Source organism: Equus quagga, chromosome 14 (genome assembly GCF_021613505.1).
Source record: "Equus quagga isolate Etosha38 chromosome 14, UCLA_HA_Equagga_1.0, whole genome shotgun sequence".
Lineage (NCBI taxonomy): Eukaryota > Metazoa > Chordata > Mammalia > Perissodactyla > Equidae > Equus > Equus quagga.
In genome coordinates this window covers 66,946,388-66,957,646 of record NC_060280.1, presented here as the reverse complement: position 1 = coordinate 66,957,646, position 11,259 = coordinate 66,946,388, and the positions used below count along the sequence as shown (strand labels likewise).

Sequence of the window (11,259 nt, the reverse complement as noted above, 5' to 3'; positions counted from 1 at the left end):
AGTGGGAAAAGGATTGAAGACAACAGTGACTCAAACCCTGCCCTGGGAGTGGCCTGACCCAGGATAAGATTTAAATGCTGATGATTTTGCCCAAACCACAGGTGAACAGGATCACCTTCAAAATGGAAACACTAGGCTTTTAGCAAAGTGGATGGGTGAGCCCCAAGTAAATGTAAGTTGCTAGCTCTTCTTTGACTAGCTTTTCACTGGAGGGAGAAGGCACCTGTGCATTTTTGCTGTCTTCCCCTAGGGAACAGACAGACTCTAGATAACACCGAGGGCAGGCTGAGCCCTTCCACCCTTGCTCCCAGCTCTCCCTTCTGTACTCAGCCTGTGGTGCCTCTCATCCCCATGGCAACAGGTTCTAGTGCTACACAGATCCCAAACACAATCTGTCCCCATGTTTCTTTATCCATCAGCTTTGCCTCCTAGCAACTGGGATTTTCCCCCATTTTTTGCTTGTGTTCCAGCAGGCCTCTCCCTGGGGGAGGTACTTCCCCTGCAACTGCTCTTGTATGACCTTGAACAAGAACCTCCCTCTTTCTGGGCCTCAGTGCCTCATCTGTGAGTTAAGGAGATTGACTAGTGGACCTTGAAGGTCTCAGCTCAAGTGTTCTCATTCTGAGTCACTTTTTCTCTAATTCATGCCTCAAATCCTAAGTCAGGGCTACCTCCCCCTGGTTCCCTGGTTCTAGTTTATAGAGTTACTATATGTATTTATTTATACTTATATATGTATTTTTTTAAGTGACCAGTGCTCAAAAAATGCATATTACTGGGGCTGGCCCCGTGGCCGAGTGGTTAAGTTCGCGTGCTCCGCTGCAGGCGGCCCAGTGTTTCGTCGGTTCGAATCCTGGGCGCGGACATGGCACTGCTCGTCAGACCACGCTGAGGCAGCGTCCCACATGCCACAACTAGAGGAACCCACAACGAAGAATACACAACTATGTACCGGGGGGCTTTGGGGAGAAAAAGGAAAAAAATAAAATCTTAAAAAAAAAAATGCGTATTACTTTCCATAAAACGTTAGCATTGGGACTACAGAGGTCACCTTGTCCACGTTCTCATTGGCAGTGAGGACGGCACTAGAGAAGGCTAGCTCAAGGCCACCAGCTGGCAGTAGTCGAGGCAGGATGGAACCCAGGTATCTTGACTCCCCCCCCAGTTCCCCTTCCATCTGAATACCCTGCCTTTGGGGTGAATAACTGACAGCATTTTGCAGGACTTTCTTCAGCCAATTTTCCAATCCTGTGTCTATTAGGAACTGGGCCGAACAGTGATGTAACAAGGGACCTCCCTGGCTCTGTACGTCCACACAAATCCAAGAGCAAAACCGGCAGGCTCTGTCGCATACCTGGATCTAGTAGATCTGGGCTAGGCGCCTCTGAGGGTCCTCATCCTTCGTCACTCTGTGGGCAGAAACAAGCCCCTCTTCACCTATGCAGAGGTGTGAGTGTCTGGCACATCGTAGGTACTCACCAAATGTCCCTTCCCCCCACCTCACTCCTGCTTCCAGGACTGCACTGCCATCACTCCATTAAGATTCTCTCAGTGGGTGATCCTCAGCAAATGTTCACTTCCCCTGGCCTCTCAGGATGCTGCTGCCTTCTTTTTCCCAAATAACATACTTAAAGGCTTAGGAATGCAAAGTAAGTATAGCCTTGCCCAAAACCAAGCAGAATTAGTGAGGCAGAGCCACTGAAAGGGCGTTCCAAATCCAAGGGATGAGCTTTTCTGATTTCCTGACATTTGGTGTGACCTGCCTGCCTCTTGGAGATATGGTAAATTGGCGGGGATTGAGCTGCAGTCTTCCAGGCTCCTGGAGACTAGGGAAGATCCAGGAACCAGGGGGCGAAGGCCAAGTTGCCAAGAGACAGCCAAGACAGAAGCAAGCAACTAGGGCTCAAGGCTGCAGGCCTGCAACCTCCCTGTCCTCTTCAGACCCGGGCTCCCGAAAACACCCCTGCATGATGTGCTTGCCCACAGCCCTCTCTCGCTCCCCACTATTCTACAAGGTTTGTAGAAAGAACATGGAAAATGGAAAAGAAAGGAAAGAAATAAAGGGAAGGGAAAAAAGGAAAACAATTGAAAACCAGGAATCCAACAGCCCCAGCTCTGAAATGCAGCCCGCTGCTTGCCAGCTGGACCACTTCGCCGCCTCAGCTACATCTGGAAAATGGGAACAAAAACACCTCCCTGAGTTTGTCCCCAGGGCTGTGATGACAGTCCAATGAGACAACAAGCTGAGTGGTCTGCATTCTATTTCTCTCATTGTCATTTTACTCAGGCCACATTCCCACCTAACCTGGTGCCTTACAGGGTGGCTTTCCTCCCTTCCCCCAAATGCTTTCATAAAACAGCGTCCTGCAAGCGTGCCGATGCCAGCCGAGCCAAGGGTGTAGTTGCAGACAGGGCCCACAGCAAAGCCAGAGAGAGCTTCCTGCTCCCCCAGGCCCCTCTTTGCCTCCTTTCCACTGTCTTCCCACGAACAGAGACAATTCTAAGACCCAGTTCTGACCAAGCCAGTCTGCTTGAAACAGGTTGCAGCCCAGGCTCCTTAGGCCCACGGTGCGAAGCCTCTCCCGCTTTGGGAATTCCCTACCCAATCACAAGTTCTGCCTATTAAAATCTTTTTCAACCCTCAGACTTTAGACTAAATGCCACCTCTTCCAGGAAGTCCCTCTGCCTGCCCCCTATCAAAGGTGGTCATTGCTGCTTCAGCTTACCCAGCATTGGACCTCTGACCTTATAACCCAGTAAACCAGCAGTTCTCAAAAGACCCCTTTACACTCTTGAAAATTATTGAGAACCTCAAATAACTTTAGTTCTTGTGGGTTATACCTAACAATATTTACTATATTAAGATTAGAACTGAAAGAAATTTAAATATTTTCTTATTTTGAAATTAAAAATTTTAAAATAATCATAAACCCTTTACACGCTAACATAAATGACATTTTTTTAAAAATTGCATTTTCCAAAACAAAAATAAATTAGTAAGAAGGGTAGCAGCGTTTTACAGTTTTGCAAATCTCATTAACACCCGGCTTAAGAAAAGGCAGCTCTCTTCCGTCTCTTTCTGCATGAATCTGGCGCCAGAGCACCTGGGACGGCCTCTGGGACCCAGCCTCACCCGCTCACAAAGGACGGTGAAAAAGGCAAATGCTGTCTCGGTGGTGTGACCTCTCACACCCTCAAGAAGCAGTCCACATCCGCCGGGCCCAGGCCTAGCAAAGGCTTGCCCCTAGACAGAAGCAGCCCCAGGCCTCCAGGGGGTGAATGGAGAAGAACTTGGGGGTAGGGAACCTCGAGGGCAAGAGCAGCTGCTTTAGGATCACCGACTCTGTCTCCATGGGGCGCCTCACTTTGTTCCCCCTTTTGCCTCCGCCCCAGGGTCAGGTGAAAGAGGTGTGTCACAGAAAACGTGCGCTTTGGATTGACCCGGTCCTAGGTTCAACCCTTGTCTCTGGATCTTACCAGCTGTGCGACCTTAGGGAAGTTACCTAACTTCTCAGAGCCTTAGTGCCATCCTTGATAAAATGGTTATACTACCTGATAGAGTGACTGAAGGAAAGAAACCGTATGTAAGACCTCTCGCCCAGGGCCTAATACATAACAGACATTCCGTAAATGGTGGCCAGAAATACCGTGCTGCCTCTCCGGCTCCTGCTTCTGCCTGCCCAACTCTCAGCCTGAGCACGGCTAACACAAAACAGATTAACAATCCCTTCCTTTCTCTCTGAGGACAGCGGGGCCAGGCTGGGATTTTCCAACAGAACTTCACTAATGGAGAAAGGGGTGCGAAGTGACCTAGTCTGCAGAGTGTAGGTCTCCTGTCTTGCAACAGCAGATGGTCCCAATTGCCAGACTCCAGTGCCCTCCCGAGGGGTCTGCCCTGACCGGCCCCAGCCAAGCCTCAGGCACCACTCCTCCTCCTCGTCCTTCCTCCCGCAGGCTGAGGAGCCCCAGGCAGAGGCAGCCAACCCCTCAAACTCCCCCACTCACATCCGCAGAGACACAGCAGCCCATACACACCACGTTCTTCCTATAATGGTTTATCTCCCTGTCCCGGGCACCTAGGTGCTTTAACAGGGCCCGTCCACAGACCCAGGCATGGCTAATGCCCCAGTCACCCAGAAGGGAGGAGCGATGGACAGCTGGTTTTGTCCAGGGTCCTTAGGACTCATGCGCCTTGAAGCTGCCAAACACTGACACCAGCTTCTAAGGCTCCCTCCTGCTGCAAAGCAGCCCCGTTGTCCTCCTTCCCTCCCAGCACCCCTCAGGTGCTCACTCAATACTTTGGGTGAGGTTAGGAAAGCGGGGTGGCCAGCTTCCCAGGTCACACCCTCCAGGAACACCTAGTTTCCTCTGCAGGGTATTCTCAGACACTGCCTGCGCCTTTAAGGACTGCTGCCCTGTGCCAGGGTCTTGACCTCAGCATCCTCAGCTGAGTTGGATTAAGGGACCATTTCATGCCTCTGCGAATTCCTTCTGGCTGCTGTCCCTTCCCCCACACAGAGACGGAGTAGCCAGTAGCCCAAACCAGTCTGCCAAGGGCAGCCTGGGATCTGGTCTGGTCTGGCAGCCCATTCCCTCAGGGAGCAGAGGCGTCTCCTTTGATAGAGGGTTTGGGGTCAGGGAGTGGGCCCTTGGGGGCTTGGGCTGTTGCAAGGACTCCAGAAAGCCATGCAGTGCCTTGAGCCATGAAGGACTGCTCAGATATCATCCTGTGTGTGGAGGGGACAGAGCTGAGCAAGGTAAGGGTCACATAGGACCACTCTCCTAAGCCCCAGATGGGTGCCCAGGGGACATGCCTGCTGGGCAGTGCTGCCACTGGCCCTCAGCCCTCAAGTCTCCCCCTTTCAGACTGAATTCTGCAATCCTACTTTCGAGCCTGAATCGGGGCCCCCTTGCCCTCCACCGGCCTTCCAGGAGGATGCCAGCTGCAGCATCCGAGCTCCCTGGCACGGTAACCATCTCAGGGGGTGGCCTGGGGTAGGACAGAGAGGCCCAGGAGCTGAGGGCAGTTTGAGGGGTGCCCCAGGGAGGGGAGGTCTCAAAATCCCACCCCAACTGCCCACAGGTCGGCATCGCCGAGGGCTGCAACCAGACTGCCAGTTCTCCTGGCTGTGTGTCCTCCTGCTAGCCAGCCTGCTGCTCCTGCTGCTCGGGCTGCTAGTGGCCATCATCCTGGCCCGTAAGTACCTGGGCTCTGCTTGGGAGAAGGACTTTAGAATGAGACTCCTTGAGCTATGCTACCCAACCCCCCAGGGATCCAGCTCCTCTGAATCCCGCTCCTCCATCTTCCTGCCTCCAGAGTTGCAGGCTACACCCCCACTGGGGACCTCCTATCACCCACTGCCTGCCACCACCACCACTGGCACCACCCCCCTCATCACCACCACCACCTCTCAGGCAACTGGGACCCCTAAAGAGCAGCAGGAGGCAGGCATGAGCCCCACACCCCAGTCCAGTGAGTACTAAGGGCAGCTCTTCCTGCAGAAAGGCCCAAGATGGCAGGGGGGAAGGGGGGCAGGAAAAGGCACCTTGGAAAAAAAGAGTCTCTCTCCTTTTGACCTCTGAACTCCCACCTCCATCTCTGCAGCCTGTGGGGGCCTCCTTCCTGGACCAAGGGGCTTCTTCAGCAGCCCTAACTACCCAGACCCTTACCCACCCAATGCCCACTGTGTGTGGCACATCCAGGTGGCCACAGACCATGCAATACAGCTCAAGATCGAAGCTCTCAGCATGGAGAGCGTGGCCTCCTGTCTCTTCGATCGCTTGGAAATCTCCCCTGAGCCTGAAGGCCCCCTCCTCAGGTGGGTCCCTATGCCCCCAGGAGATCCCACCACTGTCTGGAGGGCAAAACCAGGGTGCTGCGTGGGAAAGCCTTGACCTCTGGGCCTAGCACTGCCACCACCTTGCTATATGACCTTGGGAAGGTCGCCTTCCCTCTCTGACCTCAATTTCCAGATGTGTGAAATGGAGCTCTTACCTATTTTTCCCATGAATAAATGCTGCAAGGATGGATGTGCAGGTGCTAGGAAAGTCAGAGCTCCCTGGGAAATGAAAAGAGCATTTTTGAGCACCCTGTCACCAGATCAGGGCTTGAGGAAGAGGACCGGGGGGCCCAGGCAGACTCCCTTCTGGCTGGCCCTGTGCTCTGAGCCTCCATCACCCCAACCTGACTTCTTGCAGAGTGTGTGGGAGGGTACCTCCCCCCACACTCAACACCAATGCCAGCCACCTCCGGGTGGCCTTCGTCTCTGACAGCAGTGTGGAAGGATTTGGTTTCCATGCCTGGTACCAGGCTGTGGCTCCTGGGCATGGTGAGTGTTTTCCCATCATGTCCCCAGCTGCCTGGCAACTGTCCACTTCCCCCGCCTCCAGCCACTCCCAGCACTGACAAAAAGGGGTGGAGACTCTGGGGGTTTCTCAATCCAGATGCCCACCCCCAGGGAGCTGTGCCCATGATGAGTTCCCCTGTGACCAGCTCATCTGCCTGCTGCCTGACTCAGTGTGTGATGGTTTTGCCAACTGCGCTGATGGCAGGGACGAGACCAACTGCAGTGCCAAGTTCTCTGGTATGGGCCCTGCCAGCCTCAGGGCAGGTACTGTCTTCAGGATCTGATCCAGGTTCAGGCTGGGCTCCCCAGTGCTGGCCCAGCCCCAAATCTGCCTGGTCATTCTGGCTCAAAACTTGTTTCCCCATGGGCATGGTCCAAGCTCTTCTCTGCAGCCACTGCTGGCCCCATTGGGTTAAGGCACAGCCCCCGGGAAACTCCTGAACCCTCCTCCTCTCTCCAGGCTGTGGGGGGAATCTGACTGGGCTCCAGGGCACTTTCTCTGCTCCCAGCTACCTGCAGCAGTACCCTCACCAACAGGTAAGCCCACGCTTCATGGGGAGGGCACTGTGGCACACACGGGCACACCTGAGCACCCAGGTTAGTGTGATTGGGAACAGCACAGCAGAAACTGCCTTGTATGGGAAGGTCAGAGATCAAGCAGGCAGGAAGGGAACATTGTTAAGTGCTTACTACCATCCAGATGTTCCTGCCTTGGGTAAATTTATCTCTGAGACCAGACAAGTTAAAGGCCTTCTTATCTCAAGAACCCCAGATGATGAGAGCTGGGTGGGCGGCGCCCACCCACTCCCTGCCCAGCCTGCAGCAAGGAGAAACCCCATTGGAGGTCAGATTGGGACAGGAGGAACCTGAGAATTACTCCATCTGTGCCCTCCCCCAGCTTTGCACCTGGCATATCTCGGTGCCTGCTGGACATGGCATAGAACTTCAGTTCCACAACTTCAGCCTGGAAGCTCAGGACGAGTGCAAGCTTGACTACGTGGAGGTGTACGAGACCAGCAACTCAGGGGCCCTCAGCCTCCTGGGCAGGTACTGGCAGAGCCAGGGGAGGAGCCGAGGATCAGCTCCGTGCTCCGCAGTCTGATGGTCAAGGCCTCCCGCACATTAGCCCAGCTGACCCCCTCGCTTCATCTGCTGCTGCTGCTCCTAGCCAGAGTTCTCTTCACTGTCACCCTAAAAAAGCCTTGTCCTTTCTCGCCTTTGCTCCTGACGTCACCCTTCTCCAGAAGGCCCTTTTCCAGTCCTCTCCCTGTCCCTTCCACTTCCCTCAAAAACACGTACTGATTTTTCCCATCTCGAAGTGGCTCAAGTTCAAGCAGTTCATTTAATACCTTGTCTGCTGAATATGTGTGTCTTCCTCCCCAGATCCTAAGCTCCGTGAGTCAGGGACCAAGCCTCCCATCCCCTCTGGCATCACCCCGAGCACCCAGCTCCCAGGGAGGCCTGTGGGAGGCCTCGGTCCACCCTCGGTCAGCCAAGGGCCCCGTGCCCAGGACTGCTCTCTGCTTCGGGCAGGTTCTGTGGAGCAGAGCCACCCCCTCGCCTCATCTCCTGGCACCACCAACTGGCTGTGCTCTTTAGGACAGATCATGGCATCAGCAGCGGGGGCTTCTCAGCCACCTACCGGGCCCTCAATGTCACAGAAAGTAGGTGCCCTGGATGAGTGGGTGTGGCCAGTAGAGGCACCCCCCGGAGAAGAGGGAAGGGCTCTGGATGCTGGTCAGGGCACCATGAAGGCAGTGGGGGTACAGGCATGTCCCAGGGCACTGCCATGACTCCTGTGCCTACAGACCCCTGTGGGCCCAGAGAGTTCTCCTGTCAGGATGGAGGGTGTCAGAGTCTACAGTGGATATGTGACACGTGGAGAAACTGTGCAGACAGCAGTGAGGACAACTGCAGCAGCCCCTTGTTCCCACCCCCAGGTGAGAAGCCTGCCCCAGGGCACCCTGAGCAGGGCACGGAAGGCCTGAGCAGGCTGGAGGCCCATTCATAGAAAGCCTGCTGGCACACTTCATCACAGCCATCCCTATCCTCCCTACGGCAGCGATCCCCTATGCTGACTCTGGGACCGCTTCACAGAGTCCTGGAGGGACTCTCATCCAGTGGTGGCAGTGGTACTCAGTGTTACCTCCTAGGGAAATGGGAATCTGGGAGTCAACAGATGGGGCTTTAAGAACCAATCCAGCCTTGTCACACAGAAAGCCCCTCTCAAAGATGAAGGTGAGAACAGGGGACTTCCCTCCAGATGCCCAGCGGTCCCTACCAATGTGGGTGCCCGATGCTTTCTGAGATCAAAGAGCTGCCTGCACAATGCCCACGGCTGACAAATGATGCTTGGAGCAGGCTTTTAAGGATAACAGGAATCCTCAACATGCGTAGAGCATCTCTCCATGTGATCTCCTTTGAGTCTCATGACAACCCCCGTCTGACCTACATAGAGCCAGTAGCTGTCCCTCCCCAGGTCACGCAGCCAATGAGTGGTTCCCACAGTGACCCTCCCCTCCTACCCCTGCAGAGCTGGCCTGTGAGCCTGTGCAGGTGGAGATGTGCATCGGCCTGAGCTACAACACCACGGCCTTCCCCAACATCTGGGTAGGCATGGCCACCCAGGAGGAGGTGGTGGAGGTCCTCAGAGGTTACAAGGTGCTCCAGCAGAGATAAGGAGGGACCCCGGGAAGGGGAGGGAGCCTGGGCAGCAGGGTGCCTGAGGGCTGATCTCCTCCTTCCACAGAGCCTGACAAGTCTGCCCTGCTACCAGAATTTCCGGAGGCTCCTGTGCGGGCTGCTTGTGCCCCACTGCACCCCGCTAGGCAGTGTCCTTCCCCCGTGCCGCTCTGTCTGCCAGGAGGCAGAGCGCCAGTGCCAGTCTGGCCTGGCATTACTGGGCACCCCCTGGCCCTTCAACTGCAACAGGCTGCCTGAGGCCGCTGGCCTGGAGGCTTGTGCCCAGCCCTGACCCTAAAGTGGGCCCCTGCCCTCTGTCTGCCCATCCCTCTTTTGCCTATCAGGGTGGGCAGGCAGGGGGACAAAGGAGGGGGACTAGCATGGGACTCTGCCCATCCTCTCTGGGGCCTCCCAATCTCCTGGATCTTTCCCTGTCCGTTTACTTGCGCCAGCTGCCTGTGGCTGGCTCCACGCTGTGCCATTGACAATCTAGACCAATTCCCACGCAAGATTCTGACCCCAGTTTTCTATCTTCTGCCTTCCCCTCTCCATCTGCTCTTTCAGGTTCCCATTTGCGCTTTTTCATTTATTCAACAAAAACGTATCGAGTACCTAGCAATGTGGCAGGCCCGGTTCTAGGCCCTGGGCTCCAGTTGTCTATCTGCCTCTAGAACTCTCCAGCCTTGGTTCTCAGCTTACATTTCTCCTAGACTAGAGTCTTGTCCTTGGTCTCACACTACACCATCTCTCCTTTCGGCTCCTTGGAGCTGTAGGTGTCCTGAGTGTCTCTCTCTCACGGTTCTGCCTCTCTGTGCCGGCTCAAGTCTCTCTCCCCCTCCTTTCTCCTCCCAAACTTTGGCCGGCTGCCGGGCGACACCACGAGTTATTTCCCTGCTACTTCCCGGCCCGGAGCTCTTGGCCCCTGAACAACTGGTTTCCTCTTGGAGTCTGGGAGGAGCAGAGCCGAGCCGTCAGGGAGCGAACCAGGACCGGGACGCGGGGGCCCGGGACGCCTGGCTAGGCAGAAGCGCAGGGGCGGAGCCGGGGTCAACAGGAGGGTCCGGAGTAGTGAGCTCCCTAAAGGAGACCAGAGAGCTAGCGGAGCAGCCCGGGAGCCGGAGCGGGGTGAGTTTGGTGAGATGGGGGGGGGGGGGGGGGGGGGGGGGCCGCCTCCCCTTTCCCTGTCTGCTGTGCTCTCAGGTTCTCCGGGCTAGGGGCGCGCCTTTCTTCGTCCTCCCGCGGCCGCTCTGTCTCACTCACTCACAGGCACGGCAGTGGGGTGGGGAGCTGGGCAGGTCCCAGGATTCTGGGTCCCGACTCCTGTCCTGCCTGGCCCACAGACGGCGAGAGGACCCCGGAGTCCGGACAGCCCGTGCCAGCACCATGAGGGCGCTCGTAGCCCTGCTGCTCCTGGGCCTGGCGGCCGGCTCGGCCCCGCTAGACGACAACAAGATTCCCAGCCTGTGCCCGGGGCACCCCGGCCTTCCCGGAACGCCGGGCCACCATGGCAGTCAGGGCCTGCCTGGCCGCGACGGCCGCGACGGCCGGGACGGCACGCCCGGGGCGCCCGGGGAGAAAGGCGAGGGCGGGAGGCCAGGTAAGAAGGCGCCTCCGCTGCCGTCCACCGGGCTGTCCAAGCGAGCGCGGCCCCTGAGCGGGCTCTCCGGGGCCGCGGGGCCACAGGGCTCGGGATCCCCGCCAGGGGGCGCCGCTGCGGTCCCCGCCATCCTCTCGGCTCTGGGACCCGGGAGAGGAGAGAGTGACTCAGCGGCGGGAGGCAGAACTCCTGGGACCCTCTTTGCCCCAGCCCCAGGGATCTGCCCCAAGCCCTGTAGGAAGTGGGGAGAAGGGGCCCTGGTGCGCAGGGCGGCACTGGCCGAGGAAGTGGCGGCTGACGGGGCTCGGAGAGGATGGGGAGGGTCGTTAGAGCCGCCCTCCTCGCAGCCCTCGGCGGGCGCCCCCGGCCGCTATGATGCGGGGTCGGTGAGCCGAGGAGTCGAAAGAAAGATTTCTTAGACTCTCAAGATCTGGCAGTAGTGCTCTTTTATTTAGAGAATAGTGTGGAATAGCATGGGGACAGGACCCATGGGCAGGCAGCGCTTCTGCTGCTGCCCCCGCTGGCATGGGGACAGGACCCATGGGCAGGCAGAGCTCCTGCTGCTGCCCCCGCTGGCATGGGGACAGGACCCATGGGCAGTCAGAGCTGGTGCGTGGGGACAGGACCCACGGG

At 56.9% G+C, this 11,259-nt stretch overlaps 2 protein-coding genes across 3 annotated transcripts in view; both read left to right on the top strand.

Annotated features, from left to right (window-relative positions):
• Positions 1-4,703: 4,703 nt before the first annotated feature.
• MFRP (membrane frizzled-related protein) lies at positions 4,704-9,321 on the top strand. Its single transcript, XM_046685892.1, has 13 exons — positions 4,704-4,757; positions 4,867-4,969; positions 5,084-5,197; positions 5,318-5,473; positions 5,606-5,819; positions 6,199-6,329; positions 6,459-6,584; positions 6,808-6,884; positions 7,246-7,394; positions 7,881-8,011; positions 8,156-8,287; positions 8,881-9,008; positions 9,097-9,321. Exons 1-13 carry the CDS (start codon positions 4,704-4,706, stop codon positions 9,319-9,321), a joined length of 1,740 nt encoding a protein of 579 aa, XP_046541848.1.
• A 632-nt stretch (positions 9,322-9,953) lies between these two features.
• The window catches only part of C1QTNF5 (C1q and TNF related 5), a 2,593-nt gene continuing 1,287 nt past the window's right edge, over positions 9,954-11,259 (top strand). Inside the window, exons 1-2 of one of the 2 annotated variants that reach the window (XM_046685895.1) lie at positions 9,954-10,163; positions 10,370-10,626. In XM_046685895.1, the coding sequence (XP_046541851.1) occupies positions 10,413-10,626 (214 nt within the window). In that variant the 5' untranslated portion in view covers positions 9,954-10,163; positions 10,370-10,412. The remainder of the gene's footprint in view (positions 10,164-10,369; positions 10,627-11,259) is intronic. The other variant, XM_046685894.1, reaches the window with a different exon arrangement.

What these genes read in the sequence shown, in the direction of transcription:
- MFRP (XM_046685892.1), top strand. Translation starts at nt 4,704, where the DNA reads ATGAAGGACTGCTCAGATATCATCCTGTGTGTGGAGGGGACAGAGCTG. An exon ending in GCCCTCAGCCTCCTGGGCAG is followed by an intron (nt 7,395 to 7,880) that starts GTACTGGCAGAG and finishes TGCTTCGGGCAG; the next exon opens with GTTCTGTGGAGCAGAGCCAC. An exon ending in CCCCTTGTTCCCACCCCCAG is followed by an intron (nt 8,288 to 8,880) that starts GTGAGAAGCCTG and finishes CTACCCCTGCAG; the next exon opens with AGCTGGCCTGTGAGCCTGTG.